The 15,642-nt window shown below is 35.6% G+C and overlaps 1 protein-coding gene across 2 annotated transcripts in view; it reads right to left on the reverse strand.

The window, feature by feature from the left end:
- Positions 1-15,143, reverse strand: part of LOC131048047 (uncharacterized) — a 63,820-nt gene extending 48,677 nt beyond the window's left edge. Inside the window, exons 1-2 of one of the 2 annotated variants that reach the window (XM_057981889.2) lie at positions 14,869-15,143; positions 9,196-9,415 (exon numbers count right to left, since the gene is read on the reverse strand). In XM_057981889.2, coding sequence (XP_057837872.1) covers positions 9,196-9,396 — 201 coding nt within the window. In that variant the 5' untranslated portion in view covers positions 9,397-9,415; positions 14,869-15,143. Of the gene's footprint in view, positions 1-9,195; positions 9,416-11,601; positions 11,729-14,868 lie in introns of those variants that run through there. The other variant, XM_057981888.2, reaches the window with a different exon arrangement.
- Between the last annotated feature and the right edge of the window lie 499 nt (positions 15,144-15,642).

Consider the following 15,642-nt stretch of genomic DNA (forward strand, 5'->3'; position numbering starts at 1 on the left):
AATACAATAGATACTCCCCCTAAGCAATACAACTCTTCAAGGATGGAGTGAAACTTCTCCTAACAACTGTCTCAGCTTTTCAAATATATCTATTGGCAAGGGCTTAGTAGACACATCTGCAATATGATCTTTAGTAGAAACATATTCAAGTTTAACTTGCTGATTACTAACTTGTTCGAGCAAGAAGTGATACTTGATAGGAATATGCTTGGTTTCTAGAGTGCAAAACAAGATTTTTAGATATGTTAATGGCACTTGTATTATCACAAAAGATAGAAATAGGATGACTGAAATCTACCTTAATGTCTTTCAATGTCTACTTCATCCAAAGAACATGTGTGCAGCAGGACATTGCTGCAATGTATTCCGCTTCAGTTGTTGAGAGAGAAACAGATGCTTGCTTTTTACCATGACATGATACTAAACACCTCCCAAGGAAGAAAGCACCTTCACTTGTGCTCTCCCTATCATCAACTGAGCCACCCCAATCTGCGTCTATATAGACTGTAAGTGAAAAATCATTTCCACTAGGATACAAATCTTGATGAAGTTTTAAGAGAAGTTTTGATTGTAGATCTACTTCCATCATGTGAAGGTGTAAGACCAACTGATGCATCTGCTATATTAAACTGATTGTCTGTTGTTCCACCAACTAAATGTGCACCAACTCCTTCATTTTCATTTGTTTTCTAGGGTATTTCCAGCATTGTTAGTTGTTGTCCCAACTTGCATACTAGTAGAAGTTGACTGATCAGCACTTTTAGCCTCGCCAATCTATAAATCATCATCACAACTTTGCAATTTCTCAAAAGAGTTAGCTATCTCATGAATTTTCACATTAGTGCTCTCAACTATCTTATGCAATCTCTTGTTAAAACATTTATAGGCTTTACTTTTTTTTAAATATCCTAGAAAAATACCTTCATCAACTCTAGTGTCAAATTTGCCTAAGTTATCCTCATCTCTCTTAATATAACAAGGGTTGCCAAAGATTTTAAAATGCTTAACAGATGTTGTCTTACCATTCCACAATTCATATAGTGACTTGTTGTGCTTAGCTCTAATCAGACCTCTATTTTGAATGTAGACGGCTGTATGGACTGCTTCTTTCCAAAAACAATCACTTACCTTAGATTCATTCATCTACTTCTTGCCATCTCTTGAATTGATCTATTCTTCTTCTCAAATACTCCATTTTGTTGAGGTGTCCTAGCAGCTGAGTATTGTTTTTTGATACCAAACTTCTCACAAAAGCTCACAAAATCATTTGAGGTAAATTCACCTCCATTGTTAGATCGTAGACACTTAATTTTCAGACCCTTCTCATTTTCAACCAAGGGTTTAAAAGCTTTGAACTTCTCTAATGCTTTTGATTTTTCCTTTAAAAAGGCCACCCAAGTCATACGTGAGTAGTCATCAATTAAAAGCATAAAGTATCTCTCACCTTGCATACTTCTTGTTCTTGTAGGACCACACAAATCATTGTGTATCAACGCTAAAGGCATCGTGCTTGAGTACTCCTTTGATTTAAAACTCCTAAGAGTTTGTTTGCCCAATTGACAATCCTTACACACAGTGTCAAATGTTTTAGTGAGTTTCGGCAAGCTTCTAACAACTCCCTTCTTGTTGATCTGAATAAGATTATCGAAATTTATGTCCAAATCTTCCGTGCCACAACCAAGATTCATCAAGTAGACTCAAACAACAAGTTTCACTCTTAACATCATCAAGAATATATAAATTGTTCACAGTCCTACTTGCATTGACAATATGAACACCATCTTTATTAATTTTGCAAAAATTTGATGAAAGTTAAGCTATGTCCCTGATCACACAACTGACTAACACTGAGCAAATTGTGTTTTAAGCCTTCCACAAACAGCACATTTTCAACTTTAGTCTTTCCATCATTCAACATAAGAGTACCTTTTCCAACTGCCTTTGCAAACGAATTTCCACCAAACCTTACCGTGCCACCATTGGATTTCTTGAGAGTCAAGACCTCTCATCTTAAGTCATGTGTCTAGAGCAGCCACTATCCACATACCAAATATCCCTCTCATTTTGTGCAAGAAGAGTTGTTTGCACAATCAAAGACTTTGTTTCATCCTCTTTCTCTTTCTTCCTCCACACTTTGGTTTCCTTAACATTGTTCTTAATATCTTTCTTTGAAAGATCTGCCCTGCCATTCTTACAAAATCTTGCACTATGTCCAATGTTATTACATTTGTAACAAACAAAATTATAACTCCTCAAAGGGGCAAAGGAGTTCTAATTCACAAATCTGAAATCATTTATAAAAGACAATCTACAATTTATTGCCTCGTGTCCAAAGTAATTACAAGCATAACAATAACCATGAAAGAAAGAATGATTAAAACAGGTTAAGAGTGCTTGTCTAGTAATGGTGGGCTGCTTGAAACCATTACTTTTGTTTTTTGTAGAAGAAATTTTTGAGCTATCACCATTAAGAGTCTGTTGTTCTTCTTTTGAAGACTTAGAGTTTTGACCTTCTTCAAGGCCAACTCCACCTTTATCTAAAGACTGTTTTTGTGAAGCTAGTAGATCATCCAATGATAGTGAACTTTTCTGATTTATCTTTTCTTGGTTCAACAGTGTTGATGATTTGCCTAACTTCCTGAGAGAGACAATTTCAGCTTCCAATCTATCACAGTTTTCTTCCTTCAACTTAATCTAATTTTTCTAATCTTCTTGAACCTTCTTAGCTTCTTCAATCTGGATTTTCAGGTCATCTATGAGCTTCCTAGTGTCATCAAGAGCTTGTGATTTCCTAATTTTTTCTTCACTTTATTCTTTGAGCAGCAGCTTCAAATTTAGAATTTTCTTCTTAAGACTTTTAATCTCACTGAGAGCACTTAAAAATTCTTATTCAAGATCCACTTTTCCACCTTCTTCATCAAAAACATCTTCATCTTCTTGATTTTCAGCATGAATTTCTTCTAGAGCCATAAACAAAATCTCGTCACTCTAAGATTCTTTATCACTTCCTTCAGATGAATCACTTTCCTCCTTTGAATAAAGACTCTTTTTGGATTTTCATGTCTTCTTATCTTTTCCTTTGTACTTCTTTTTATTAAACTTAGGCTTCTTTTCATAACTGCTATCTTCACTATTCTCGTATGGACATTTGGCTACAAAATGTCCAGCCTTTTCACAATTAAAACATTTAAGATACATCTTCTTCTTTTGTTTGCTGAAATCCTTCTTCAACCTTTTCATGAACAAAGCTTCTTATGAGTCTGAATCATCATCCGAATTGTCACTTGAAGCTTGCTCCTTTTGTTTGCATTTCTTTGAAGCTTTGAAAGCGGTCTCCCTTTTTGAAGATTTTGTGTTTGTCCTCATCTCATATGTAGTTGATATACCATAGAGCTTGTCAATGGACAATTTATCAAGGTCAACCATCTCTTCTATGGCTAAGATCTTTCAATCAAATCTTAAAGGTAAAGACCTTAAGATTTTTTGAATAACCAAACTATCATCAACCTTCTGGCCAAGACCCTTAAAATAATTCAATACTTCATCTAATCTTAGAAAATAGGCTGCAACATTTTCTTCTTCTATCATTTTTAAACTTTCAAATTGCATCCTGTGAGTTTGAAACTTGGTTTGCTTCACCTTTTCATCTCCTTCATAGGCATTCTTGAGTTTATCCCACATTGCTTGAGCAGTATCATAGTGCATGACTTTAACAAATTCAGATTCTGACAATCCACACAGTATTGCATTTGTAGCCTTAGCGTTGCTTTCAAAAGGTCTCTTTTCATCAGACGTGGATGGTGGATTTTGAAGAACTGTATAGCCTATCACCACACAATTCTAGACATCAAATCCAAGAGATATCAAATATGCTCACATTCTGACACACCAAAAAGCGTAGTTAGAGCCATCAAATAGAGGAGCTCTATTCATTGCAAAACCTTCCAAAGCATTCATCTTGGTGTGCAAATAGGATCAACCCTCGATTTTTTAAGCTTTAATATAAGGCACCCTCTATGCTACCAATTGAGAAGCACACAGAAAATATTGGGAGGGGGGATGAATCAATGTTTGAAGAAATTAAAACTTGAAACCTCAAAGACAAGCATAAAACATGAGAAATAAATCAAAGAGAGTCCGACACCAAAATTTCTCGTGGAAAACCTTCCAAGTAAAAAACCAATTAACAAGCTCTTATTAATCTCAACAAATGGGCACCAATCCAAAATAGAAAAGTGAGCTTCAAATCACAAAGGGCACCAACCCTTTCAAAATACCAACTTCTCAAATCTAAAGAACCAACTTCAACCTTTCAAAACATTTTTAATTCTATCTAATTAAAATTGCTCAGAAGTATATTATTATTCACTCTGCTACATCCTTTGTATTCATAGAAATTTGTTTCTTCAGATTTTCAAATATATCTCAATGATCATTATCTTGTCCATTACTTTACTGAAAACTGTTCAAAATGAACACTTCACACACTAAAACGTAGATCCCATCATATTCGTTTAGCACTCTCCAAATGTTATGCATCCACAAATATCTTCCTTCGTATCAACTTCAGGAAGCTTCATATACCCAAAAGATAACATCAGCATTTCAAAAACAAAAACCAACACTTTAAAAATTAGTCCCATAACTTATGTTCAACCACGTCCACCTTACACACCACCAATTTCTTAATCAACACAAAAGAATGATCACTACACTCTTTTCTCCATGACAGAACAAAAGAAAACACCCATAACTTGTGTGCTACTGAATGATACTCTTTAAAAAAATGTATATCTCAAAAATACGTGTTTTTTAAAATCTTCCACTTGCACAAACTTGTTGAATAGGAAATTCACCAACGCCGAAAAAAAAACGATGCCAAGAAAAACTTTTGAAGACCACCCCACGATTTTTTTTAACAATCAAATAATCACACGATTCACCCGTAAATCATCTTTTTCTTCCAACTCTTTTCACCCGATACACGGCAAGCTCATATCACTCAAAAAAAAAAAAATCATTGGGTTTTTTAAAAGACCAAATATAGCCGCTCACAATAATAAATTAATTCCATGCAGCGAAAAATAAATAAGGAGACGGCAACAAATATGCCCACCAGATGAAGAGTAACAACTCAGAATAAATTATGAAGATTAACGCCAAGCACCATATTGAAGCGCAATTCAATTAAAAACGATTCCCTCTAATTTTTCTAAAAAAAACGGCACAACCATGTCTTATCATCATTTTCAACCTGCACGACTTCCACGATTCATTAAATCAAATACCCAATGAAAGACGGCAACAAAGAATTGAAATAGAATCCACGACTTCCTTGAAACGGCAGCAATAAATATTTGATGAAACTCAAAAAGATAACCGAAAGATAACAATAAATATTCGTCATCCTTACAAAAATTTGTGATACAGTTTATAGCCTCTATAACATGGTCGAAATTAATATCAATAGCTACATTGACTATTCGAGGATGACCTTTCAAGAATGATGTGGCATCAAATCTGACTAAGCTGCTGACAGGAGACAAGTAGGCATATACACTGCTGATGCAGACACACACCCTGCTCAACCAGACACCCAAGCAGCTTTAGCAAGCATACAAGCACCTCAAGCAGGTAACCAAGCAGCTCAAGCTGCTCACCCAAGCAAACAGGCAGCTCAACCAAAAAGTAAACAACTCAAATTGACCATAATGCATAATCAGCATCTTTACAAGATCCAACAAACCTATGACATCAATGACAAAAATTCCAACACTCTGATTGCTTTCACCTTTCCTGGATTCACTTGCATGTCATCATTTCCTCTTTGATCTTCTTTGTTTCTCCAACATGGTGTTCCCCTGCTGCAACACAACACTCTTCTTCATTTAGTGCCATAGTTACCAATATATGCATGGGTACCATCACTAGTACAAGGATGGGGATGCCAATTAAATTACTGTACACAAGTAAACGAAACAAGGAGGTGGGTATATTACATATAAATGTATTCACCAAATATTGTGGGTATACGAATGGATACACATTCCCACATACCTATAATGAAGTTTCCTGGGATCTATGTTTAGTACCCTCTCAAGGTTCTTTTCATATGCATTCGCTTGCACTTTGTTCACCTCTATTTTCATGCCCTCTAGAGAATATATTTCTGCTCCCACTTCTTTTGACTCAACAACTGGAACCCACATATCCTTCTCCATGAGGATTTCTTATTCTGTGGGCCGCTCACATATAAATGTTTAGTACAAGGATGGGGACGCTAATCAAACTATGGTACACAAGTAAACAAATAAGGAGGTGGGTATATTACATATAAATGTATTCACCAAATATTGTGGGTATAGGAATGGGTACACATTCCCACATTCCTATAATGGATTTTCCTGGCATCTATGTTTAGTACCCTCTCAAGGTTCTTTTCATGTGCATTCACTTGCACTTCATTCACCTCTATTTTCATGCCCTCTAGAGAATATGTTTCTTCTACCACTTCTTTTGACTCAACAACTAGAACCCACATATACTTCTCCGTGAGGATTTCTTATTGTGTGGGCCGCTCACATCTTTCCTTCTACTCAACTAAATCAAACAAAGCCATAGTCATTCTCATTTTTATTTCAATTAAGAAATGGTCCTCTAATTCTTTTGCTTGATCATACACTACCATTACACTTGGGCATTCAAGGTATTCTTCCTCATTTTCCACCTTTTCAGCTGCACCTTTTGCCTTGCCCTTCATGATAAATACAGTGTCCACTTTTTTCCCTTTTTCTGTCAAAGCATATGCTTTGGTATTCAGGTAAAGATGGCTCCCATGCTCATGTTTTTCTCCTCTTGCATGTAACTGCTGCTCACATACTGGTACCACACCTTCTGCTCCCAACTTTTTATCTTCTGCTTTACTCACTCTAACTGTTGGTGCAAAACAAACTTCACTTGCACAACTCTTAGCAAGTTCACAACCTCATCCAATCTTCTTGCCACATTGGCAGCTCCTCTTCTATCTTTTACAATTATTTTTGTGGGAAGCATCTTGACTCACATTATACATTCAAACTTTCTGCTGCAAATCTTACATAAACCACCTATTGATATCAGACAACTCTTTTAGATATTTGTTCTCTACCCACCTACACAAGATGGAGAACACTTTAAACACCCTCCATCCACTATTCACTCAACGGAAAACATTTCTCCTCTAATTACAACTTCTATCCAATACTCTATGTTGGAAGATGGAGATCACTTTCACACCCTCTTCGCACCATTCAATTAAATGATAGATACTTCCTATTTCTCTACACCTTCTACCCAGCACTCTCTTGTTGGAAGCTGTTCTTTCACTCTCTCACACACATGTAAAATATGCCTTCTCTAAAATGTTCACACACTCAACAATCAAGATTCAAAACCCACTGTTGCAATCCCTCTGATTAGAATCCCATGTCAGTTGAATATACACTCACAAACTGGATTTGAACCAACTCTGATACCATCTGATGCAGAAAGAATGAGGAGTCAAATAAATGGCAATCTGTCCTTGAAGCCATATTCTAGGTTTCCCCAGTGGACCAAAAAAATTTCAAATTTTCAAATTTTCATTGAAAGAATTTAGATTTCATTGTCAATTACAGAAAAGTTAAACATGCTTCACACTTGCAAAGTTGTTGCAGAACATAACCATGTAGACTGGTGATTTATTGCTGCAAAAAAACAGTGCAAGTGACTCTTTGCTTACATATGATGACTCTTCCCTTTCATTCATGTTCAACACAACTTTAAATATTTTCAAAACTCTGCAGAGCTGAGGATAAGAATGGATTGCACCATAGTGTGTTGGGAGGCTTGCATTATAGACCCTGCTACAAATCATGACGAAAAACTCATGTTCACCACCTGTGCCATGTGGTAATTTGGCATTGTGACAAGAATGATGTACGGGTCATTCAAATTAGTTCAAATCCTAAGAACATGGCTGAAGCTTTCCCTCTACAAGAACAAATCCCAAGCTTGCCTTATATGATTCAAAAAATAGAACTTGTGAAGTTAGAGGCTGGAAAAGCAGTTTTACTGTCCAGAAGTTACATAGATATTATCATATTATTTCTTAGAGCAGTTATTAACCTAAGTGGACCTGATGCACACACTGAGTAGGCTTATAGAAAAAGCATGTGCCCCCTAGAAGAGGTCGTAGGTACAAATCCTACAGGACTAAGATTGAACACCTTAACTATATAAGGTAAATGGAAAAACAATCTGCTTGTAGGCTTCCACAAGGGAGGCCTTATACAAGATGTTGATGTCTTCCTTGGTGATGATCTCAAAAAATACCTTACTTGTAACAGTAAATGTAAGCTATACTTCCAACACCAACCTGTACAGCAGCTCAGAGGCAGCCAATAACATATCCTACATCTGGTTAAGCGCAGTCCCTAGACTTAGCAAAAACTTTTAAAGAAAATATTTAAACAAAACATTGAAATTGCCAAATGGCAATCCTTGAAACAAAGTAGAGCAACCAGACTAGTCTTTTGGAGGTCCTGGGATTCAAGTAATTGCCCTAATAAATAAATTAATAACGATCACCAAGCAATGTTTACGAATTAAATTCCACGTAACGGGAGCAATTAAATATCCCAAAAAATATCTATAATCCCACAAGGCAATTCTCTAAACATTTAATTTTTTTAACAAAACATTTAAAATCCCACGTGGCAAACCTAGAAACATTTAAGCAAAAATTTATACATAAGTTGGTAGAGCACCCAACTGAGGCTCTGGGTTCAATCCTAGCCAATCCATTTTGGCTAAACAAAACATGCAACATTCACAAAGCTCATGTAAATGAAGAAATATTTATATATTTGATGGTAAAGCACCCCAACCTAGTGAATACAATTTGGCTAGACATTAAAGCTTTAAACGCAATAATCCAAAAGTTGATATATATGATGTCTGGTACTTAGAAAATTATTGAAAAACGCTATCCAAAAGCTTATACAGACAACCGTTTGGTACATAAGAAGGTATTGAGCATAACTATCCAAGTTTTTGGGAGGACCATGAATTTGAATCCTTACTCATTCCATTTTTATTAAGTATTAAACACAACCACTGTAAAGATAATATATGGGCATAAATACTGAAAGATAGAAACATTTAACAAACAATTACCTCTTCCCCGAGCTCCAAAGCTCGTTTTTCTGCAGCATCCCGAGACTTGTGACGTTTTTTCTTCTCCATCTTCTTCTCATGTTTCAATTTGGCATACACCTCGCCCCTCTTCATCTTATTCTTTATCATGGAGGGTTCCAATCTCTTGACCTTTTTTTCCACATCACTGCTCTCTTCATCTCTTGACCTCTTCTTCCCCATCTTTATCGCAGACAATCCTCTGAGAAATTTACACACATTATCAAAATTGGGTTAGCCAAAGGTTACAATTACAACAAAATAATATATGCATAACCAAAAGGCTAAAATGCATCATGAAATATGGCAACTTCAGGAACATAATGATTATGGTGTTTAACATCCTACACTGATTTCTGGTAGAATTTGTGAATCTTACCTGATTAGGGTTTAGTGGATTGAGTATTATTGTTTTAATTTATATTTATTTATGACAATCGCATACTTAAAAAAAACTGTTTTAAAATTACTTGAATGGTAAAGATAAACCCTAAAATGCACTCCGGGAGATTCTTCCCTGAACCCACTTAAAACCCTAAAGGTTTTTGCTTTCTTTCACAAATAAAATCCCTCGAAACTTCTGCGGAGCAAAAACAGGATCCTGCAACCTTGGTCTATCTCAAATAACAGGATGGTGTTTGAAAAAGACATCTCATACAAATCCATTTAAGAATGAAAGAGAGCTCTCTGTGTAAGAATTACAAATGCTCTGCACAGGCTACAATAAATTTCTATTAGTCTAAAAAGGCCCTATTGTATCTATTTCACTTAATATTTCCAAATATTTTGTTTGGTCTAGACTAGAATGGAATAGAATATTATAACAGAATGATGTATAACATCTACTAGGTTAAAAATAGTCTATGACGATCAGCCTTCTCATTATTATTTTTCTTTATAGAGCGATGAGTTCTACTTTCTGAAATGTCCCTTTAATAATTTTGACTGATTTAATTAGTTAAAATTATTTTGTTTTGATCTATATCTATAAAAACTAGCACTTGCACCATAAGGAGGTGCAATGGTTACGCCGATTGATCTATATCTCTATAGGCATTTCACTGTTTGTCCATTAAGTCTCTGTCTACTGTCTTCTTCAGAGGCTGGGCTGAAGTGTGAGAAAGGTAAGATTCCAAAGGTGGTGATACTGTAGTGATTGGAGCAATGGAGGCCAGCTTTACGTTGAAAACAGAGAAGAAGCTAGTGCCTTTTGAGGGCAGGGACACAGAGACAATTGCAGGGACTTTTTCTGTTCAAGGATGAGAGATTAGTGCAGGCGGTGAAGTTAATTATGGGGGAGGAGATTGCACATATCGGCCATAGGTACAGGACAAATATGGAGATATACTCCCTAATTGCAGCTTGGGGTTTAGAGTTTGAGGACTCGGTGGACACAGTGAAGAGGGTTCTGCGAGATTTAATATCAGAAGAGTATCTTTTGGGCATGGATTCTATTTTCGAATGGGCTATACCTGGAGTGGGCATTGATGTCGCTTAAGGTGTGGATGTGCCAGCGAATTACTTACCTTTTGTTCGATGGCAAGAAGATGAATTGAAGGCAAGATTCTGGGCTTTGGCAAAACGAGGTTGGGAGGCCTTGAAGACTTTTGCAGAGCTGATGAGAGTGGAAGATGTGCTAAGAGCGGTGAACAAGGTGGCCAGGGTGGAGGCGGGTCGAAGCTGAGGCCAAGGAAGAGAACAATGGATGCGGTGCTAGCTCTGTCCAGGTTTCAAGATGATTCTGATCCAAACAGTTAAATGCAAAGTTTTGTTTAGTGTTTCTCAGATTTGATAGTAGTATTGGTCTAGGGTTGCGAATATGTATTTTATTGAATGTCTGAACTTTGACGTTATCAGGCAGCTAACATGCTCGCTATGATGTTTTTGGGGGAGGACTTTGTGGGGGGGTTTTTTTGTGTATTTCCCAGATTTTGATCAGGTGTGTGGTCTGTTTTTTGGATGGCCACGGTGGATCCATTATACTTGCTGTTATCTTAATTTCAAAATATTAATAAAATATATCTTTTACCGACCAAAAAAAAATAATTAGTATTAATAATTTACAGGTCTTGATACAATAGTAAGTGTTAAGTCTTGAGATGAGTGAGATCATCATAGCAATATTCGATGTCAAGTCCATCGACATTTTCAAAATTGATTTTTGTTGAGCATAGAATTGGTTCTACGAGAAGTAATATTAGAATTAGAGTAAAGAAGGAAGTGAAATCCATTTATTTGTGTGTATTTGGAATTCATGTAATTGATAAATATTTTGATACATGTTAAGTGCAAATGATAATATAACAAACAAAATTGTTATTGATGAAAAATAGTCTTGAAGTAGAACAGTTAAATTTACAATTGATGTTGGCCAGTAACATTTCCTACTTGTAGTTGATGTTGATCTTTTGCATACAATTTTGCCCTGAATTGGAGAAAGATTCTGCACAAATTTATTTAAAAGAAATGAATTTTTTGCCCTTTATTTTTGGTTGGGCTTTGATTGTTAAGTATCCACCTACACACCAAAAACGTTTAAATGAGTTAGTTGAGAAAGACGATTTTCGAAGACCAGTATTGTAAAGTGTATAGTTTGAAACTAAATTTAAAGTAATGTGGAAGAGATTGGACTGACAAATGCATACCTCATCTTTTCATAGTGAGAGTGATTGTAACTGAGCCCCCCTTTTTTCTGATAATTGTGTATGGATTGTTTTGCATTCTAGAGTACAGCTCAAAAGAGAATGTCAACTTGTGGAAAAGAGATTTCACCACTCATTGATATCAGGGTACCTCTTTTATACTAGACCAAACAATGTCATGAGAAGATGCATAAGAGAAGATGATATACATGATATCCTTCATGCATGTCTTTCTATTTTACCAATATCAATAGTCCTTGTCTTTCTATTTTACCAATATCAATTGTTGCTTTTTTGTAGAGATAGGCCTTGGGATTTCTATATAGTTATTGCCCATGTCACGAATAGTGGTATTTGCCTACAATTACCTGGTGATACAGATATTATAGATATAAATTTTAGGTCATTTCTGTAAAACAAAGAAAATCAATTTTCTTTTGAAGTGAATGCAAATTTTGGCTGAATATATTAAAGTGCAACCAATGTATCTTACAAAGAGAACAAAAAGGCAATCCAAGTTCCAGCAAATAATTGAATCACTCCTGCAGCTTATCGAATTTACATTCAATCATTTTGGAAACTTTAGTCATCTTTTCAAAGTTTTTAGCTAAAGCCTACTTTCAAGAAAATGTTCAACTTGTGCATTGAAATAAGCCTCTCCAAATTTTCACAAATTTGTAATTCTTGAACAGATGCAGAATGCTTCTGTTGAAAGCTGTCAACAACTAGGTCTTCTTTCTATTAGCTAAATCTCCTCCTTCCATCATTAAGCTTTGAATATTTCTAGACTGGCTTTATCAACTACATCTACTCCATCCAATAATATAAACTGAGCATTTTCTTGAGGATATGAAGCGTGTTCGTATGTAAGCATGCATTACCCGTAATAGTTCCTCCCTTCAGGGTGAAGCATTACATATTTTTTCTCAAATTTTCTCTGATGGCCTAATGATGGAAGAGACACTAAAGTCCAACTTAAAAACATTATTTATCCTTAACCATTGATAAATATTGTATCTGGGTATCATTCTATGTTCAAGACGGCAAGTCAAGTACATTGGATATAATTTAAGGACCTAGAGTGGGTTGCTTACAGAACTACAAAGAAAATCGACTTTCCTTTAAAGTGGATACAAACTTTGGTTGAATATACCTGGTTCCGCCCAGAATATCTTACAAAGAGCACAAAAGGGCAATCCAAGTCCCAGAAAATAATTGAATCGCTCCTGCAACTTATTGGATGTATATGCAACACTTCTGGCAACTTTGCCATCTTTTCAAAGTTTTTGGCCAAGCCTACTTTCAAGAAAGTGTTCAGCTTATGCATTAAAATAAGGCTATCTAAAATTTCCCATATTTATAGTTCTTGAACGGGTGCAGAATGCTTCTGTTGAAAGCTGTCAACAACTAGGCCTTTCTTTCTATTAGCTAAATCTCCTCCTTCCATCATTGTGCTTTGAAAATTTTCTGGGATGGCTTTCTTAACTACATCTACTCCATCCAATAACATAACGTGAATATTTTCTGGATTTTCTAGACTGTCTTTATCAACTACTACTTATCCAATAACATGAACTGAATATTTTCTCAATCATCTTTGCACAATAGAGTAATTGGCTTCATGTTCTTGAGATGTTTTTCAATGAATGCAGAAATTTTTTGCTTTTCAAAAATCATTCCAACTGTGTATTCAAGAAGCTTAATCAATTGACCCTATAACAATCAATTTCCTCTCTTGCCTCCTCATATAGTCCAGCACTTGCAAGTTGCAACACCTATCTCCGTAGATTTGACTAGTTCAGGATTCAGAATTTTGGGACACATAAGGAAAATGTTGCAAAAAATTTCCTTCTATCTTTCTCAACTTGATGAAAAATCTATTATAGAGCACAGACACTCTTCTGAACCATTGTTAAGGAGGTCACCCTTGGTATGAAATGACTTATGTAATCCCAAGAGCAACCACTGACCACTAAAAGCGTGAAGTTTTCTGAAAATAATAACCCTGTTGTGCAGATTTATTTCTATCAAACAGAAAATCCTTCTTTTCTCCAGTTGGAAACCATTCAAACCAATAATAAATAGTAATACCATGAAGTTTCTATATAGATCATCATTAAGGACTAACGGACAACAGATTATGATTCTTACAACAGAAGCCTTACTGACTCCAAGATTCTAAGGAATTGCAGTTTATTTTGCAGTTCTTTTGAAGAACAACAGAATATATTTGGGCGCTCTTTGTAAGTTTTCCAAGCTCCAGCGTTGGAAATCCAATGTTGCTCAAAGTTGACACAGTTGCAAGCAAGCTTGGTTTCATAAACAATTGATGTGGAGGCAACAAGCTATAGATATCGCATGCCTTTATACCAATGCTTTCAAAGAAGGGCTCAAAAACTCATTAATTGTATTATAAAGCAGATGTTTCTTATAGGCTCGGATTAGGTTCTTCTGTTGATGTACACTGGATAACAGCTTGTGTATAAAACATGGGGCATCGAGGCTACTATCTCTGGTATTAGTAAAGTTAAAATCCCTTGTATGTACGGATAATCTTGAAGCACTTGCTAAACTTGGTGCTTTACATTCACTGGGATTTCAGCCTGGGGTTCTACCGCCGCTTTCCCAGAGAGTTTAGCAGTCTGAACAATAGTTGAAGGCAACAGTTTTAAATTTAAATAACGAAAATCCCACTTAACCCAGTTCTGAGTAGAAAATAAAAATTTAGAATGAAGAACATATTTTCGGAATGCCCGCTGAAACATGGGTAGGTCATACATTAGGGTTTATTGCTGAAACAGACACTGGGGAGTATATCACAATGATCAGAGCCAAAATCAATGGTATAAAAACTTTTTTAAATGGAACCCATTTGTGGGCACTGAAAAAAGTTCAACATAAGTTGTAACTATCGAAATTCATGTTACGATGGAATTACAAATCAATACAGTTGTCCAAAATGACCAATACGAGGAACAGTCATGAGATTAATCCATTTTAAAAATGAACTTACTTGAAAAATTGCGGGGCGCAATAGAGGGCAGAGCTCTGTAATTGTCTTTACGTCTTGCGCTGCACCCTCTCTTCACAGCACACGAACGCTGAGGAAGATAGGATTTTGGATTTCATTCAAGGGCTTTCTCAGGGTTTAAGAAAACTTAAAAATAGATGAGTTGATCAAAAAATCTCAAGCATTAATATTTTAAATGAAAATTTGTGAGGGTAAATGGTTGATGGTAGATTATTAGTCCCGCCTATCTATAGGCGGAGACTAATGTTTTCATCTCCATCATTTTTTCATTTTTTCAGTTCTTTTTGCTTAAAAAATCGTGTCAGACATTTATTCTATAGTTTACCTTATAGTTATCTGATTTATTTATTAATATCATTTTTCTTTTTATTTTTAGATTTTCCCCATTGGCTGGTGCACTTTTTCTTGGGCTTTTTATTTATTTTTTATTAAAATAAAAATAAGTGGCCAATCAAATATGATGAGCGAAAAAATTAAAATAATTTTCTAATGTCTTTTAAAAATTAAAATCTGGTCTGATAAAAGCCTCCATGAAACATCTTCCGGGCTCCTGACAAATTGCTTTCAGGTGGTTGTTAAACATGTACAAAATGCTAGTACAGAAAGCGGTTCTGTAACATGCCCAAAAGATGGATTACAGAAAGGTGATCTCTATTGGTTTCTTAACATTTTCCATCTCTCTATCTTCATTTTCGTCCTCACAGTTCTCTCAACGTTGTCAAACTTCTGATGAATTGCAAGTAGATTTCCAAAAAA

This window comes from Cryptomeria japonica, chromosome 6 (assembly GCF_030272615.1).
Source record: "Cryptomeria japonica chromosome 6, Sugi_1.0, whole genome shotgun sequence".
In the NCBI taxonomy this organism is placed as follows: domain Eukaryota; kingdom Viridiplantae; phylum Streptophyta; class Pinopsida; order Cupressales; family Cupressaceae; genus Cryptomeria; species Cryptomeria japonica.